The sequence below is a fragment of the Orcinus orca genome, chromosome 11, assembly GCF_937001465.1.
Source record: "Orcinus orca chromosome 11, mOrcOrc1.1, whole genome shotgun sequence".
NCBI lineage: Eukaryota > Metazoa > Chordata > Mammalia > Artiodactyla > Delphinidae > Orcinus > Orcinus orca.
This window is the reverse complement of record NC_064569.1, coordinates 86,181,776-86,201,466: the sequence shown is the minus strand read 5'-3', so window position 1 is coordinate 86,201,466 and position 19,691 is coordinate 86,181,776. Positions and strand designations below refer to the sequence as shown.

General features: G+C 42.7%; 1 protein-coding gene across 2 annotated transcripts in view; it reads left to right on the top strand.

Moving 5' to 3' along the window:
* Positions 1-453: 453 nt before the first annotated feature.
* Positions 454-19,691, top strand: part of APPL2 (adaptor protein, phosphotyrosine interacting with PH domain and leucine zipper 2) — a 52,727-nt gene continuing 33,489 nt past the window's right edge. The window contains exons 1-4 of one of the 2 annotated variants that reach the window (XM_004269429.3): positions 454-728; positions 7,038-7,136; positions 17,682-17,741; positions 18,290-18,361. In XM_004269429.3, coding sequence (XP_004269477.1) covers positions 675-728; positions 7,038-7,136; positions 17,682-17,741; positions 18,290-18,361 — 285 coding nt within the window. In that variant the 5' untranslated portion in view covers positions 454-674. Of the gene's footprint in view, positions 729-7,037; positions 7,137-17,681; positions 17,744-18,284; positions 18,362-19,691 lie in introns of those variants that run through there. The other variant, XM_049694919.1, reaches the window with a different exon arrangement.

The following is a 19,691-nucleotide window of genomic DNA, read 5'->3' as shown; positions in this document are numbered from 1 at the left end:
ATTAAATAGCTGTGGTTTCCCAAAAAGTTACTTCTAAATATCACAGATGATTCAGTTATCCCCTTTTTTTCCCCTAGAACTAGTTGATCTCTCTGCTCTTAGAGCTGTTACGAGGGCACTGAGATTTACGTAGAAAAAGTGGTGCGGGAAGCGCGGGATTTTCACACAGCATTTCACAGATTTTCAAATCAGCAAAACTGTTAGCTCCTATCTCCCTGACTCAAAAAATCTGGATAGCCACAAGTAGATAAAACCTTATCTTTCCGCTCTTGAGTTCCCCCTTCTGGGCTTTAGATGCATTGACCGGCATAAGATTCGGCCCCTTAACTGCTGAGCCTAACACCCTAGACGTTCACTTGGCGCCTGGCTGACCCGTGGGGGTCTGCGGTTTCCCGCGAGAGGTGGGCGCGGGGGGAAAGCGGGGCCGCCACACTTCCGGTGTCCGGGTCGGGCGCTCGCCACACTTCCTGTTGATCCGGCTCCGCTGAGGGCTGGGCGGAGAGGAGGGCCGGCGGGCGGGCGGCGGTCACTCACTGGCCAGGCGTGGGCGCACGCGGGGCCGCCCTGGGCACAGAACGTCGTCCGCCTCGTCGCCTGATCCTCGAGCACTCTCGGCCGCCGCGTCACCTGCCCTCCGTGCTTTCGTCCGGCCCTCGGCCCCGCCGCGCGGCACCATGCCCGCCGTGGACAAGCTCCTGCTAGAGGAGGCGTTGCAGGACAGCCCCCAGGTACCTCCCGCCGCCCGGGTCCCCCTCGCCCGAGGGCTTGAGGCCGAGGAGGCCCTACCAGCCCCGGGGTGGAGGCTGGGAGTACGCCGGGCCCCCTCGGGGGCGAAGAGGGGGCGGGCCCGGCCCTGTGTCTTGAGTCCGGGATGCTCCGGGAGCCGGCATCCCTCAGAAAGGGCTGGAGACGTCGGGAAAGCCCCCCGCGGCCGGAGTCTTTGTGTCCCGACCCCTTTCCAAACTCAGCTGAAACCGAGGCTGCTCGGCCTACGCTTGGGCTCCACCAAGTGCCCCGGGCAAATAATCTTTTTTTTGCCTCAGCTTTGTCGTAAGATAGGAATAATTGTGCCTGCCTCCTAGAGTTGTTAGAATTAAATAAGGAAACGCCTGTCAAGTTGTTCGCGGGCAATGTCTGGTACAAAATAAGAAGTCAGTCTTACTTATTATTACTACTACTGATATGATGGGACCTGGTGGATTTAGGACAGGAGTGGGATACAGAGAGCCTAGACCTCTTCCCCAGCGGTGTCAGACCTCCCTTTGGCCCTGTTTTCCCATTCGTGAAGAGGAAATTACAATACCTGCCCTATTTGCCGCACAGGGGAACTTCATTAGCGCACCCGAGATGAGAATCAAGCCCTTTGAGCTCTGCAGATGAAAGCTGGTGTGCAAATGTAGTAAATGTATGCAGAATGACATTACTTCATAAGTCAGTGCACCTTTCCCCAGGGAACCTTTGTTCTTCATTAACATTTCCCCAGCTTCATATCTGCCCTAGAGGCTCTGCATCCTTGGGTTATTTAAATACCTCTCTTTATTCCCTAGTATCTCAACTCTTGAAAAATTAGAGTAAGAGTAACCTCTTTTCCTTTCACCGTTTCTCATCCCTTTGTGCTTCCTTTCCATTTTCTTCTTAGTGAATTGTGCCTCCCCGGGATGATCCTCTGATGGACTTACCTACACCCACTCTGCATCTCTCCAGTTCAGAATTAGTAGTCAAAAGGACTGTGTGCTTAGTTGCCTTGTGCCCATTTCTTTGTGATCTTCTTTACATAGGCAAGTAAGAAAGTGTAAGCAAGCTGTGATTTTTTTCTTTTTTTTAATTGTTATCCGCTGGTCTGATTGACTTCTCAAAGGCCTCTCTGAAGCCTCTAAACTTCTGGCATTTTAATGGGATCAAAACCCTGGGTAGAAGTCATTTTGTCCATCCTCACACCTGTTGCGTGCGATCTGAAGATAATATTGTGGAATTTCTAATGATATCATTTTGAACAGGGGTTTCCACTTGGTTTGTAGTTGGAGAAACTGAGGTGCAAAGATATACTGCTTTCCTAACTGGACATGGTGATGGCTGAGCCAGGTTAAAGAAGTGGCACTAACTGATTCTCCATGTTGCCTTCACAGAGGAGTTACATTTGGAATTTTTGGCTCTCACATCAGTGAATTGGCACTGGTTCTGAGTTGTTTATAGAATGTGCTCAGCAATGAGGTACGAGACAGCGGACTGGCAAGCGAGTCAGGCCACTTGGGTCCTAATTGTGGCTCTAACACTAACTTATCATTTGATTTGGGCAAGTCACTCATCCTCATCCTGTGACTGGCTGGGTTTTCTCATCTGCAGAATGAGGGTCACAGAGCAGATAATATTTAAGGGGCTTACAAGTCTAACATATCTGCAAGATTTATAACTGAGCTTGTATGAGGAAGAAGAGGTTAAGAGGCATTGTCATTTCTATTTAATGTTCCTCTTTATGTAGGGAATTTGTCATTGCTTTTGAGACGTGGGTGTCACCCTGTGAGGGTTCTTGGTGAGGTTTGAATGGAAGCAAACTTCCAGGAAGGTCCTTGATAACCATCAAAACATATTTAGCTCTTTTGTATGGGGTATGTGCCTAATGCAGCTTTACTGCCAAGGAGATTCATAGACTTGTAACTGGAAGGAATCTAATCCAACTCCTTAGTTTTATCTGTAAAGAATAAAAGCAATAGCAAACACCTGTGTCATACATGCATTTTTATGTGCCAGGCCCTGTTCTCAGTGCTTTACATATGTTAACTTAGCTAATCCTTTCAACAGTCTTTTGAAGTAGGTACTGTATTAAAATTACCAAGGAGCTGAGAAGTTAAATAACTTGCTCCCAAGATTATACATTATCAAGTGGCAGAGCCGGGATTGGAACCCAGGCAGTCGGCCTATGTTGTTCAAGTTAGCCCAGCTACCTAGCACCTGGCTTTTCTGTCATCAGTGACCTAAAATGTTTCACTAAAAGGAAGTGATCTTAAGAAACCATCTATTGTTTCCTCTTGTTTTATGTAGAGTATTTATGAGGGTTGCTCCAGTAACCTGGTTGCACAGGATTCATTAAATGAACACAAAAGCTTTTATATTTGAGCTCAGTGACCCAAGAAGAGCTGAATAGCAGTTGACTGACCTTATACACATCTATTCATGCCCTTTTAAGTTCACAGTGCTGCACAGTGTATTATAAGACAAGTCTTTGTGCATACATGTATTATTTCTGGTTACCTCTGGTGTATGAAAGATGAAATGTTTTAGGGATTAAGCTACTTGTCTCCATTGCTGTTTGCGAGCCTCTGCTCCTCGCTAGGTGCTGCTAGATGCTGGGAATGTAATGACAAATAAGATAAGAATGCCTTCCCTCCGCTGGTTCACAGTCTGTTCTGGGAGACAGATAAGGAAAGCAGCAGTTGCAGTACTGTGTGAATGCTGCTGTGATAGGAACACAAATGCTGCTTTGAGCTGCTGCAGACAGGCCTTTTTTAACTCAAGCAGGATGCCTCAAAACATTACCTAGTGGTTTTGTCTTCATTGTGGAGGGCTTTTGTCCTGCTGTACTCTTTGTTTATGATACATTTTCCTTTCAGTAGGCTTGGTTCTACTGAGACATTTCTCTCCCTCTCCCACACTATGGGAATAAGAGTTTTAATTGTTTTTACCTTAAAAAATATATATATGTATAATATACTTATATATGATAAATATTAAAACATTTAAAATATATTTAAATATATATAAAATATACACGTGTGTGTGCGTGTGTATATTTTACAATCACAGCTGTTAAAATTGTGCCATTATATAACTAGATGCTATTCTTAGGAGTGAAAAATGTCTAGAACTAGTTTATTAGATGACACCCAGTTTCTTTATTCTAAGATAGAGGGTAATGTGGAGCTAAGGCTAAGGTGTTTGGTTTCGTTTTTCTGTCCATGCATACTCTTGAGAGTGTAGGGTAGTAGAAAAAGGATGGAATTTAAATCTTGATTCTGCAGGTTACTCAAACACAACCGCTTGTGTTTCAACATGGGTAAAATTAGAATAAAAATAGTTGCTTAATTCTTATGAAGAATAAATAACATATGTAAAGTATCTTCATGCCTGCATATTATAGTAACTCCATAAATGATTGCTGTTATTGTCTTTATAAGTGATATGCACCAGTCTTTCGGATTTTTTTTGTGGAACTTTCGAGCAACTGGTATACCTGCCTGGTCCTTGGTCTTATTCCTTCTTTAGGTCTCCGAACATTCTTGTTCTTCCAAATATGTTTAAGCAGATGCGGAGCTGATAAATGTGGATATTAAAACAGTGTCTGAGATAGCTGGGTATATTTTTTTTCAAGGATGATCATGGCCTAGTTAAGTTAGAAAGGGAAGACGGGAGTGTTTTTGTCAGTTCCAATGGATGTCATGGTAAACATGTTCAGAATATAAAGAAAAAAAAACTTGTGATGTAGTTTTGGCAGTTATCACAGGTGAGAGCATGATAGTAGGATGACCCAAGAGAAGTCAGCTCCAAGCAGTCAGCATCCTGCCTCCAGACAGAATGGTGGGCTGTGGGCCAAAGAGCATGCCCACTGATGAGACCCACCTTTGCTAGGTGGTGGATGCAGCCTCCTGCGGTGGAGAAAGCATGGCCATTGGTACCAGCCAGACCTGGGTTTACATTGCAACCCTGCTGCTTCCCAGCTGTGGGAGGTTGAGCAAGTTTCTTAACCTTGATGAGCCTCAGTTTCATCATCTCTAAAATGGGATTAATGTAACTGTGGTGTCTACCTCATAAAATTGTCGGAAGGATTAAATGAAGTAATATTTAGTGCTCAGCACAGTGTCGGACACATAGGAAGTACAGAGTAAATGGTAGTTTTAGTTTTCTTTCTACTCTCTTTATGGAGGACATTTATACAAGCCCTCTCTTTTCATCCTGTGGCTCATTTTCCATTCTATGTATTTTATTTCTAAGAGTATTAAAAACAATAAATAGGACTCAACTAAATGGACATCAGTAGTATTTAAAAAATTAAATATCCTCAATCCAGTTGTATCACTCTTTTTCATTCTCTTAGATATACTGTTATAGCAAAGAAAGGAACGAGAATCATCATAAACATTGAACGACTTCTCCAGCATTGGCACCACAAATACCAAAAGATTCTCTCCTATTAGATGACATTTATAGATAACTGTGTAGATAATAGTGTTGCTTTAGTGTTGAAATGAAATCGTAACATGTGAAACCCTTAGTGTCCAACATGTTATAAGCAAAGTTCATTATCTTCTTCATAATCAGCATCATCTGTGTATTAGGCACTGGTAGGCACTTTATGTAATTCATTACCTCTAGTGTTCCCTGCAAATTAGTGTTAGAGCCTAAATTTGGACCCAGGATTGACACGGTCCCAAGGGGATCCCAGATCCTTTGAGAGGCCCCAGTAGACTGTAAGCTCCTGGAAGACAGAGTTGGTTCTGATCACCTTTGAATCTCAGATCCCAACACAACGTTTCATCAAATATTGGATGAAGGCAGAAGTATATACATGAATGAATGTAGAGTGATAGACCAATCACTGTAGGTTCTCAAAACGTCTTTTAACAATCTTTGTTTTTCAAGTAGTGTATTTTAAAGAGATGTAATAAAGAATTCTAAACCAATGTTTTTCACCTACTCATTGACATCCATTAATGGGTTATGAGATCCAGTGGGTCACATCCATGATTTTTGTTTTGTTTGTTCTGATCCTTCTGTTGATAAGAATTCGTACTGAAGAGAGTACATTGGTCTGAGAGCAGGTATTTTTAGCCTTAAAGACCTCGGGCAAAACCAGGATAAGCATGTACTACTGTGAAGTCCACCAGAGTTTGTCAACAAAATCAAAGGTAGAATGATTCAAACGTCGGGGTTCCTCTTCCAGTTTATTGGGGGTGCTTTTGGGTCAGTTATTATTCTCTTACCTGAGATAGGTTAGAAAAAGAAAGAAGGAATTGAAATTCATTTGCAGGAAAATAACGAACCTTAATGGATTGTTCTTTGTAAGGTGCCTTTGGTATCATCTCATTAAAGACATTTCTCTAGCTTACTCTCCGTTCTATGCCTAATGGGTTATTTTCTGAAATGTAGATCCCATTATCACTAATGTAGTATTTTAAATTCCCACTGTGCTGGACACATTAACAAAAGTCCCTTGAATAGATATGGTCTCTTATGTGGTCCCTTGATACTTCTTTAGGCACCGTCCAATATATAAATATTTCTTTAGTGCTCAGCGTATCAGGCACTACGCATGAAAATGAGAGGAAATACCTTTCATCTAAGACATTGCTCAGCTGCTCTCGAAGCACTGAGTAGTCTTCCCAAAGGAACTGAGCTAGCATTCTTAAGTTGCTATTTGAGTTTTGTGCCCAGAGCTTCCACTGGTGGGCCCATGGTACATGAAATTTCCTGGTCATGAGTTTGAAAATTGGTTGAATAGAATATGACGAAAGACATGGAGCCTGACTGTAGTATCTTAAGTGGAAAGAATGACACACCCCTGCAAGACTTCCAGGATTGCAGAAAACCGGACAGATGGTTAACTGCTGTGATGATGCAGTGCTGGGTGACCACACCCCAGGTATACAGACAGGCCAGACATTGAGTTCAGTTTATGGGCTTGAAGGGAGAGACTGCCCTTTTTAACACTTATTTTATTGGATGGACTTTACTGGTACTTAGGTAGAGGCTAACGTCAAGACACATAATAGCCCTTGAGTCTTCTTAACCCTTTAAAAATTGGCTTTCTTTCCCTGGCCCCAGTACTCAAACTGTATTCAGTTTGCCCTCGCAATGTAGTCTAAAGGATTAGAAAAGAAGTTCTGAATTAAAGCTCTAGGAATCAGCTTATATTAGTATTAGCAATAAAAAAGTAAAGCCAGACAACAGACATCTTCCCTCCCCATATCTCTGTGTGCGTGTGTTTGTTTTACCTCCATTGTAACTTCTCCACTTAGAAATAAAATTGACCTCTTTTCTTGCAGACTCGCTCTTTACTGAGTGTATTTGAAGAAGATGCTGGCACTCTCACGGATTATACCAACCAGCTGCTCCAGGCGATGCAACGCGTCTATGGAGCCCAGGTATCCTCCTGCCCCCTCACCTGGAGAGGAACAGAGTGGGAGCCCTCTGCCCACCTTGAACTTCTCTCAGGAGGTTGAGAGATTTGAGTCAGAACACCACCATTTAAACTTTTGAAATAAAATCACAATTGTTTTTCTCTTCTGTTCACCTCAAAAAACTGAGGACAGTTCATTTTCACAGGTTAAGAAATAGGGTAATTTTTCTGTAACTAGTAGACCCAGTAGAAAGGTACCACATAACTGCTTTTTAATTTTTAAAAAATTCTACTCCAAAGGGAAACATTTGAGTCTCCTCTTCCTACTTGTGAATGAGTGGGTTCAGTATTCTAAGGCATGGCTCTTTGTCTTTCTCATAAATGGTCAGTCTTAGATGTCAGTGCAGGCGAGTAGAGATGTTTTTTCAAGGGCTTCCTCTGAAAAGACTTGAGTCACAGTTCTGGAACTGTTGGGTGGCTTCTTTGTTTTGAGGAACAAATATCTCTGCCTTGCAAAACCATGGAAAATAAATTGCTGAGTAGCAAAAGTGGATCTTTTTAAGATCAAGAAATGCCCATGTATGTTACTTTCTAAGAGAAAACTTGTGAGTTACTTAAAAATAAAATTTGTTATGTTACACATCAAAATATTATGGCAACCGATACTTTTCATTATTGATTCCTTGCTGACTTAAGCCTGTATCTGTTAATATGTTCCTTTTTCTCATTGACGATCTCTAAATAAATACCACATTCAGTGTATAATAATAATATAATATATCAATAATCATGTATACTCATTTATTTTACATAGCTCTTAATATTCATATATAATCATTTATTATTATCATGGTTTTATTAATCATTCATTCATATCCTATATGGGGAAAAAACTCAGCTCTTGCCATTAGGGAGCTTACAACTGGGTTGGGAGACAGACAAAAATAATTACCAAAGAGTGTTAGAGGTGCTAGGAGAGAAGGGTCACCTAACCTGGAGGAATTGTGCTGGGCACCCAAAAGGAGGATGATTATGATAGTTGAGACTTATTGAATACTTCATAGGTTCCAGGTGCAGTTTCAGGGGCTTTTACATGTAATCAGTTCACTTCAATTCCCTAACAACTCTGAGGTGGCTGTTGTTATTATATCTTCATTTTATAGGTCAGGAGATTTAAGGATTCTGATGATGAAGGACTTTCCAATTCCACCCCATTAATACATGGTAGAGCAAGTCAACCTGAAGCCAAAGCCCAAACAATTAACTACTAAGCATAAGGGTGGTAGCCTGAGCTAGGGAAGCGGCAGTGGAATTGGGAAGAAGTGGATTGGTGACTGATTCTATGTGAAGGGGTTGGATGGGTGAAGGATGAATCAAGAATGATGCCCACGTCTTTGACTTCAATAACAGGGTGCATAGTTGGGAGAATACAGGAAGAGGAGCAGGGTGTGTGTGTGTGTGTGGCAGTGGCAGGAATGGCAGGGATGTCAATCTTAATTCTTTCCTTTTTTTTGGTCGCACCATGGCTTGCAGGATCTTAGTTCCCTGACCAGGGATTGAACCTGGGCCCTTGGCAGTGAAAGTGCAGAGTCCTAATCACTGAACCGCCAGGGAATTCCCCTTAATTCTTTCTTGAGAGGCTGATTTTGAGGTGTCCATGGGACATAAGAGTGGGGAAAGAGATCTTGTTGAAAGTTCAGGTCCAGAGTTCAGGCTGGAGATAGATATTTGCAAACTACTGTATTATAGAAGTGTAACTTGATTAATTGGAACTAATTTTAACGACCAAAAGAATCATGTGCACATTTGTGATTTTGCTCGTTTGTTTAGGTAAAACATTTAAAAACTGGGACATACTTTGTCGATTTTTTAAAGCCCTATTTATTTCTATTACATGTTTTTGTATTTTTCCCTAACTATTCAAAATTTAAGAGAACAGAAAATTTTTTACTGAGCTTATACCTGCTCTTTAGTAGTTTGAATATTGTTATTAAATGATTTTTCTCATGTTTAAGAGTCCCAAGACTTACGGACTGTGACTCCACCACTCCCAAGAGTCTCTGTTCTGCCTTTCCATGTCTGTCAGAATCATTTACTTGGAGATGTCCAGATGCTCTCTTATGCGTTTTTTTCTTTTGAGCCAGAAAACTGCATTTTGCCAAAATTAAGTGGGTCTTGCATTCCAAGAGGCTGTAACCAGCTTTTACTTCACATCACATGATCATCACATGGGTTACTGGCAGAAGCCCTTCCTTCTGCCTCGGCATTTCCTGCAGCAGAAGCTAGCAAGAACGTCTGGCTAGTGCTGCCCACTCAGTGACAGATACAAGCAGTGGTCAGTGGCATTCAGGTCGGCTGGGTCAGGGTCAGTTGTTTTTCAGGTTCATTTGAACATGTTTTGTTTTGTTTCTTTTCAATTAAATTAAAAAGAAAACTTTCTAACTCCTCTTTGATCAGTTTGTTTATATGTATGAGGGTGGGAAGAAAGAGAAAGAAAGAAAGAAAGAAAGAAAAGAGTTACCAATGTTTTCATTCAACTTTTTTCCCCAAAGTTATGTTTACCTGCTTTTATTTAACATTCTTCCTTAAATATTTTACACCTAGTTGTGTTAAATTGCATTAATAGAGTTTTATAATTTCATTTTTAAAAACAGAGGCACTTAGTAAGATGTTGTTTTTCATTATTATATTTTTTAAACCAGATTTATGCTACTGATAAATGATAAATGTTCATAAAAGATACTTAAAATCAGGCCACATAGTAAGTTTCTGGATTCTGATATAGTGAATACTATTTGGACCTTAGTTTTAGAAAGAGGAAGAGTAAAAAGAACTAGAGGAAAGTTCTGTGAACAAACAGTTTTGCTGATTTTGGCTAGTTTGGGGGAGATTTTAAATTTTATTTGGCTTAAGCAGTAGAATGAAGCTATAGGCTATAAGCTGTTTTCAGCATTTTACAGCAGTCCCTGGTCACATCTGGTCTCCTAATTGTCAGATGTGCCTTTGCACATGGGGGAACTGAGTACTCCATCATGGGTCATCTGAATGAAGGAAGCCGTACACACTTCTCATGCAGCAAGAGACGGGTTACTTAGAAAGCTCTGCTATCTTTCAAACTATTGACTAAATTTAAAACTTCTATAGTGTCTGAATAGATGCATGGGTATACTTATTCAGTAAAATCTGCTCAAATTTTGCATTTAATACATTTGGTATACTTGTTTTGATTCTGTATATCTACCGTGATTTTGTTTCTTTCCTAGAGAGGTTAAAATTTTAAAAAATCTTTTCGAAATGGATTTTTTAGGGTTTTACAATGAAATTTACTTACGTAAATTTCTTACTTCTCCTCTCAGACATTGTATTGAGAAAACGGGAAGGTCAAATGATGTTCCTAGCAGTACTAGTGAAACCTGGCATCTCCTGGAACCTGTCTTTCTCCTCCAAAAGATGACAAGCCTCTGTAGTTGGTGCCTTCAGTCTGGATGGAATTTTGTGTTTGTTTTGTTGATTTTTTTTTTTTTTTAAGTACATTTTGGATGGAATTTTTCGAAGTGAGAACCGTGGTTCAGGCTCTCTCACTTCCTTTCAGCAAAGCAGGCTTACACAAACACAGTCTCATCTCTGCAGCTGCTCTGAACCAGACCTTTGGGAGTGCAGAACTCCTGATCCTGAAATGTAAAAGCCCGCATTGGAGTTGGGAGTAGTATCTTTTCAAACTGGGGTGAGACTGTGGGAGGGGATAGGAGTAAAATACCTTGAAGGGAAGATATGCATACATTTGGTATTATAAAGAAGAAAATATTTTTCTTTAGAAATGATAATATATATAGATATCAAGCTAAATAAGTTAATGTTCCTCTTGGGAAACAGAGTAGTGGGCATCCAGGAGTGTGAGCTTGTGATAGGGGAGAGAGAAGGATTTGGGAGGCAGACAGGATCAGAACTGTGTATTTTAATAATAAAAATATTATTAGGCACATAAACATACCACACACTAGGCAAGGCACCACCTGTGTATAATCTCATTTAGCTTTCACAATAAAGGAGAGGTATTATTATATAAGAGAGGTTATGTAACTCGCCTGTGGTCACACAGCTGATGAGTGGCAGGAACAGAATTTGAACTCAGGTCTTTGACTCCAAAACCTCCACTGTCACTCTGAACCCCTTTGCTGTACTCTTTTGACATACTGGTCTCTAGAAATGGCAGCAGAGGCTAAGGAAGTGGGAGTCTTCAAAGGTTGTTCTTGTCACCATAGAACACCCACACTTATCAGCCTAACAGCTTTGTAGTGTGTTATGGGTGGGAGCCAGCTCCTTTTTGTATCCCAGAGTAACTTCCCTTGTTTAATTGGTTTTTATCCATAATGGTTTCAATCAGTGCATTTTAACAGCTCTCAAAAACAGTCAAATTGAGGTTTCTGTGACAGGGACAGAGAAATATGTGTGTAGCTTAAGGCATTTGGGAGTAGAGAGCCCCTGAGTGGTTTCTGGAAGCACCTTCAGAGACCTGAGTTTCTGCACTTGATTTGCATGTGGGATCTACAGCCTTCCCTCATTCTGCCATTGAAGGCTTTCAGATTAGTATGGAAGACTATTCTGGGCCAGGCTCATTCATTAGGTATGAGGTTAAGTATGTGACCTTAGATGCATCAGATCTGAGTTCCAGTCTTGACTTGGCCACTTGCTGTGTGACCTTGGGCAAGTCACGTGATTGCCTGAGTTTCCTTGTTGGTTAAACAGGCCATAATAATACCCACCTCATAGGTTGTTATTAGAACTAATACCTGTAAAGTATAAGATCAGTCCCTGGCACGAAGTGCTCACTGTTAACGTAACCACCTTCTAAGCCTTAGAATAATAGTAGTTATGATAGCACTGTACCCTGGGACTGCTAGTTGGGTTAAATAGAAGCTTGGTCCTCTGATCTTGACCTTCCTGAAGGAGCAGTCTGTACATTGCTCACTTCCTCACTGTGTAGTTGATATTTGCTCCTCAGGTACCTCAGTCTGGGCTCGATCCCCCACTGGCAGCACAGGCTACTTAATGCCTGGTTCATAGCCTCTCTCCACCCTCCATCCCAGGTAGCACCAGATGCTATTAACAATGACCCCCTCGAAACTGTCCTTCTTTGGTTCCTGTGACAGTGTCTGTCCCAGTCTCTACCCACCAGTCTTGATTTTCCTCCTTTCCTGGCGCCCTTATGCTGCCTGCCCCTCAAGTCTTGGTGTTCTCCAAAATTCCACAGGAGTCCTTCTCTGGTTAGTCTCTACTCGTTTCCTGGGCAAGGTCACTTCTTCAGCAAAGCCTGGCCATTCAGAATCTATTTCTAGCCCTCGTCTCAAGGTCCTTATTCCAAACGACTTTTGCCTATTGTCACTGTGGAGAGTGAGTTTTCAGCTCTTACCTGGGCTATTGCAGCACCGTCCTAAGCAGTCTTCCTGTCGTCAGGGGCTTGTTTTCCCCTTCAATCCATCCTTTACTCTCGAGCTACCACATGCAAACCTCCCTTCCCTCCCTGTCTTCACCTGCTTCTGTGGCTCCCTGTAACCACAGGCAGAGGTAAAAACTCCTCATCAAGGCACGCAAAGCTCTTCATGAGCTGAGTTTCAGCCTACTCCTCTAGCTTCGTCTTTGGCTGTTCCAGAATGTGCCAGGCCCTCTGCACATCTCGAGACTTTGCTATGCCCTTCCTGCTTCCAGGACTCCACATGGACCCCTTGCCCTGGCAAATGGCCTTCCCAGCAAATGGCTTTTAAGACTGACCTCAGGTCCGAGGTGTCTGACACCTTTTCTTTCTTCCTTTTCTCCCTTCGGACGAAAGCACCCTTCACCCGTGTGCCCAGATGCCCTGCACTCTTGTTGGTCAGAGCACTGAGGGACAGTGGGGGATTTTCTTTCCTCCCTGTGCACTGTGAGCTCTGAGAGCAGATTGTCTTTGTCTCCAATGGCCAGCGCCTTCCGTGGCCCCGCTCAGTGTTTGATAAATAGGTGTTAAATGAAAGACTGCATCCGGGCCACCTCGACCAGACCGTCGGCACACCCCCTCTGTGCGATTTATTGTCCCTCCCAGATCTGTGTCCCGTTGTCAGCACCTTAGCTCGGTGCACTGCCATCATGGGTCATCCAGTCTAGGGTCCATTCGTCTTGGACTCCCCCTCCTTCCTCATTCACTCTAGCCTGTTGTTTTTGCCTCAGCGATACCAGGCATATCTCTGCTACTTTCTGGCTTGGGCTCAGCCTTCTTTCTCTCTCACTCGACTTCAGGTGGTCTCCTGACCCTCACGTCATCCTCTTTTTCCACCACAGCCATTCATGATTTTTCTTCTGCTCACATCTGACCTTGTCATTCTCCTGCCAAAGTTCCTTGGGGCTTCCCTGGTGCTGGCAGAATAATGTCAGAGTCCTCAGCAAGCATCCCCACACGGCCTGCCCCAAACACAGCTCTCCAGCCTCTGTCCTTGCTACATTCCTCGCCACTCCCTCTGTGCACAGCCCCCCCCCCCCCGGGGCTCCTGATCCAGTGCGACCCCCTGACCCCAGCTTTGGGGTAGTGCTGTGATGAATCAGACTCTCAGCCACTTGGCTTTAGGTAACATTTCTGGCCAGTTGTTTAGCCTAGATCAAAGCAGTGCCTACACTGTGACTCGGACTCTAGTGGATTTCCTCTGCCCCTGCTCCTGGCCTCTCCATTCCTGCCCAGAGGCCTTTGGGTAGTTTCAGGTGACAGTTGGAGTTAGCGAGCGCTCTGTGCCACCATAAGGTAAACATTCCTTTGCCCAGAGCTCAGTTTTCCTTCCGGGTTTGTTAACCACTGGTCTTTCTGCCTTGGCGCCAGCCTTGGGAAGTTCTGATGGACATAGGATATTCTGTCGGTAAACCCTTCGTCAGGTCATCTCTTAAGGCTTCCTGTGAGGTACCCAATAGCATAGATAGTAACCAGAGAGCTTTTCCAGGGTGTCGGACTCTTACTCGCAGAACTCCATTTAGAATCTACATTTTACGCCACCACTTTTGCTGGACTACAGCTAGAAAAGTATGGGATTTATGCTGGTATCTGTAGTGCCTGTGAGGCCTGCTCACTGAGTACAGTACTATTAAATACAGTTTTGGACTTCAGATCAGAATAGTATGGTGTTAAGCACTTGGACTTTAGATTTTGAGTCTGACAGATCTGAGTTGAATCGTTGCCTTGCCAGTTACTAGTTGTGTAATTATAGAAAGGTATTATCCTTTCTGAACCTTTTTCTCCTCATTTGTAAAATGAGGGTAAGAATATACCCTGCCTCATAAGTGCCTTGTAAGAATTAAATGTAATAATATATAAAAAGTGCTTAACAGCAATGTCAGGTCCTAAAAAAGACTCAGTAAATGTTAGCAGCTATCTTTATTATTGTTACTGCTAATATTTACTCTTCACGCAAGTTCCAGTTTTGCAAGTCTTATTGAAGAGATAATTAAGCAGGCTTACCTCACAGGGTGTGTATTAATTAGGTAAAGCATTTCATAAAACCTTTGTGTACAGTAGAATCTTACAGTGAGTAAGATTAAAGTTGGTCTAGTTTAAAAGACTTTTCATGTCAAGTGCTCTGTATAGGAGAGGTTCATTTCTTTTCAGGGCAGATGACAGGCCATTTTGTACATGTATTGTTTGTACCCAGTGGAATCATGCTGGTAGAACAGAATCTTGCTGCCTGAAATCACACACATCTGAAATACATAGCACTTTCAGAAAGTATTTCTAGGGGAGACCCGGCAGAGTCCACTGTACACAGGAATTTTGGGAGCAGTTGTCTGTTGTGTGCTGTGCCCCTTCTTCCTGGCCTCAGTGGAGTTGTGCGCATGGCACACGAGTGCCCGCCATTGACCTGGGCACAGTCGGATGCCAGCAGCTCCCTGGCAGGTGTGTCCACTACACGTGGGTGCTTGCCAGTACCTTCTAAAGGAGAGAAGAATTCAAGTAGCCTGTGGCACTTGCTTGTTAAGAAAGCACGGAGGGCGGTTATCGTATCTGTTGACCGGTCTCTAAAGAATACAGATATGGGGGAGTAATATTTTAGACTTAGCTAAAATAAAGAAAAGAATGGACTAGAAGAGTAGAAACTAGAAGAGTAGAAGAGTAAGAATTCAATCCTTCTTGAATCTGAAGGATTGTAGCTTCATGGAGAGCCTCCTGAGGGAGCTGTGGCAGAGGACAGCTCTTTTGAGACAGTTACTGTCTAAAGCAGGATCAGTACTTTACAGCCCTTGGACTGGCCTCTTATTTTTGTAAATAAAGTTTTATTGGAACGAAGCCATACTCATTTGTTCATGAATTATTTATGGCTGCTCTTGTGTTGTGACAGAGACGGTATATCCCATAAGCCAAAAATAATTGCTCTCTAGCCTTTTACAGGAGAAGTTTGTCAACTCTAGCCTAAGGCAATGGCCTTCTCAGGTCTTTTCTCTTAGCAGGACTTGGGATCTTAGAGAGTAGTGTTTAAGAGTGTGGATTTTAGACAGACATGAATTCACATCCCAGCCCTGCTACTAACTAGCTGTGTGACCTTGGGCAGGTGGCCTAACATCTCTGTGCCTCCATTTCTTCTGTAAGATTGAGTTACTAATTAGAACATGCCTGACAGGGTTGTCAGAATTAAATGACATAATGCCTGGATTGCAGTTAGTTGGTATCTGGCATGAATTAAGTGCTGTGTAAATGTTAGCTGCTACTGTTAGGATGATTCTGTGGGTCTGCAAATCATAGTCTACTTGGGGCTGCTTGGGGAGGCAGATGCCAAGGTAACTTGAACAAATCCATCTTAAACGCACTGCTGCTAACTCAGAGAAGAGGAGATGGGGATTTTCTGATACAGCAGGGTAGCAGCTCAGTGAATGGGCTAAGACCCTTGTTCCCATGCGCCCTGATCTTCAAAGCAGCACTGCTAAAGATGGTCAACTGGCTGTTTCCTGGCTGACTGCTTTATGCCGGTCCACTCTGTATTTTATTTCCCATTTGTGATGTTGCCTTACAGGGTTAGGAAGTATTTCTCCCCTCACACTATGATTCCAGGTATTGTTTAAAAACTTGAAATTTATATGAATCTTCTAACCTTGTTTGTTCCTTCATTCATCAAACATTTGTGGAGTGCCTGCTCTGTGCTAGGTAATGGTTGCATGCTCTTGTCTAGATCCAGGACATAGTACTTCTGGACTTGTTTGTTTGCCCTCCTCTTGGCTTTGTGACTGCCAGCTCTGGTTAGTTTTCAAAGTGGTGGCACCCCAGTAGGGTGCCAAAGCCAGGAGTTATCATTATGTTTGCCTGACTTTATTCTGGGGGAGAAGAGAGAGCACCACGTTTCAGGGTCTACTGATGGCTGTTTCTTGGGGCAGATGAAGGAAGTCAGGGAACAGGCTGACCAGTTATCTGCAAAGAAGGCTCAAAAAACATAGGATTAGGCTCTGATGGGTCTTGCAAAGGAGGCCCATGAAAAATAAAACAAGCTCCAGCAGAGTTCAGGCCTTACCCCTAAGGAACAGCAAACCCAGGGGAATTAGAAAGGAAGTGGAGGCCAAGGCTGGCCAGTGCCCTCCCCTTATCTGCTCCAGGTCAGACCCAGTAGCTCCCTCCCTCTCTTAGGAATACACCCTGAACTGAAAAAGAATCCTTAACTGAGCTTTAGAAACATAAGACACGTTTTCTAGGCTGGATGTATTGATGATGGGAGGATAGTGGTAGACAGCTGCTGTGTAGCCAGAGATCAGAGGGATAAATATGAGAAGAAGAAAGTGGACAGTATTGGTCAGTGAAAAACAGCACAAAAAGGGCCTTCCCAGGCATTGTAGCTGTGCTTCTGTGTTACCATCCATCATTACTGACCTAGTGCTATAAGTTTGGTAGAATCTGACTGTGTCATAATGTTGCTTAAATTCCCACTGCACTTAAAGTCTGCAACTGGGCCATGGAGCCCCACATGCCGTTGCTCTGCCTATGTTGCCAGGCTTGTCTCATTTCCACGCCTTGCACCCCATGTTCCAGCTATGCCCTGCTTTACAGCTCTTCAGACAGGCAGGTTGCTTTTACTACATGCTTGTCCCTTGTCCCATGGGGAAAGCTCATCCCCATGGCTAGCTCCTGGTCTTTCTCCAGGGGTCTGCTTAGAACATCTCTTCCATGGTCTTCTTGAGGACCATGCAGATCCTCCAGTCAGAGCCTCCTACTGCACGCAGTATTTCCTTTGTGGTTCTCATGCTTGTAACTATTTTTTAGTGTCTGCTTCCCCAGTAAACCCCATGAGGGCAGGGACCACGTCTTTGCTGGAGGTTTGGCACATGTTAGTTGTTCACTACATTTGTTTACTGACTGAATGACCAGAAGGAACGTCAGTTTATAAATGATGGGGAGGAAAAAGCAAGCTTTAACCTTTTAATTTGTTTTGGTCTTGTTTTCCAAATAATTTCTGAACAAAATATTTTATTATTTTACAGATACATATATATTATGTTTAAGTGAGTCTCTGAGGTGGCATTTTTCAGTGACTGTGTATGCACTGGACAAATCTTACTTGTTTTTCTCTTCTCCCTACAGAATGAAATGTGCCTGGCTACTCAACAGCTTTCTAAGCAACTGCTGGCATATGAAAAACAGGTAACTTGATATATATGTGGCATATAATGCTGTGCTTAGGACTCAAGCGGAGTTCTTATAAAGGAATTCTCTAGAGGCAACCTTTAGAGACCTTCCTTCCTTCCTTTCTTTTTTTCCATAGGCAATTTCCATTTTTTCTTTTGTCTTGCCTTTTCCTATCCACTGATAAATTCTGATGATTATCCCAAAGTTTTTATGATGTATTCTTATTAGCCTACAGAAGTAATCAACTGCCCTGAGGGTTCATATTTTCCGAGGGAATACAAGTGAATCAACACTAAGAATTCCAGGAAATAAACTGAAAGATACCGTTATATCTCAACAGAAGGGTGCTGACCGACAAAGGAATAGCCTGGGAAGGGCGGTTGACTGTGTGGCTGGGGCAGAACAAGGGGAGAGCTCTAGTTCTCCGCAGACGCTCTGACATGATGTGCTCTTGGGAGAAGAGAGGAAGTCGAGGTGGAGGGCAGGGTATTGTGGGGTAATGCTATGGTGCTGAATTCCCTAGCATTCAGTTAACACCTGCTGCTTTTCTTCTTTGGCGGTAGAATTTTGCTCTTGGCAAAGGCGATGAAGAAGTAATTTCTACACTCCACTACTTTTCCAAAGTGGTGGATGAGGTAAGATAGCCACATGGCAACATTTTATTTGATTCTTTTTTGAACTTTCTTTCATCTTTATTTTGGCCCACTTTTTATTTTTAGATATCTACTTAAATATCTGAGAAGGTATCTCAACCTTATCTTCCAAGGTTCATTTCATAAAAGAGGTTGTATGCTGTTCCATTTGTTTCTGGTTTGAGGGGAAAGGCTTTGGTATATATATGAACAATAGACTGAAAGAAAGACTTCTAAGAATTCAGTTTCCTAAATAGGGAGAATTAGTTTCTCAGAGCTGCTGTAATAAAATTACAAGTAGGTGGCCTAAAACAATAGAAGTTTATTCTCTCACAGTTCTGGAGGCCTGAAGTATGAAATCAAGTTGTTGGCAGTGCCACGTTCCCTCCAAAGATCTAGGGGAGAATCCTTCGTTGCTTCTTCCAACATCTGGTGACTCTGGGTGTTCCTTGGCTTGTGGCAGCATAACTCCAGTCTCTGCCCCTGACTTCACATGGCCTTCTCTCCCCACGCCACCCTCGTGTTTTTTCTCTTCTGTCTGTGTCTTTTCTTCTTATAAGAGCTCTTGTCAGTGGATTTAGGGCCCACCAGGATAACCTAGGGTGGTCTTTTTTTGAGATCTTTTATTGAATCTGCAAAGACCCTTTTCCCAGATATTCACATGGTGTTTGGTATAAACATATCTTTGGGGGGAGTGCGATTGAACCCACTAAAGAGAGATTTCTTACAACTGTTTTTGTAGCTGTATTGTATAATACATTTGGAATATTTGTGAAAAGCAGGTATTGTTATAGAAAAAGTACATAAATCGTAATTGTAAAAGACATGAGCTCAGATGCTACAGGTGTTGGGCAGAACCCTCTGCCAAATTAGGTAGGTATGAACTGTTTCACCTTCCAAGGAGTGTGTAGTACCTACAGTAGAATATCACCGTAGAGAATAAGCAAAAAAGGCAATGTACAGGTGCCATTTCACTGTGCAATCATTGATACGAACGTAATGCTATCTTCAGTTCATAAAATGAGAAATTAACGTTCATATGAAATTGTACCAGATGCCTGTTCATTCATTCAACAGATCCGTTCACCGAGGCATTATTCATTCAACAAACATTTACTGACCACCTGCTATCTAGCAGATGCAATTCTAGGCAACGGGGATATAGATACAAACTGTCCACTTCCTTGTGAACTTTGTCCTCTGTCCCACTGCTGTGGCTCTTTGAAGTGTGTGATAATATGGATGCATATCTATTCCAGAAGAGGAGGAGGATGAATGGAGAATGGAATTAGAGAGGAGCAGAAAGTAAATTTTTTTGAAGGTGGGGAGAAGA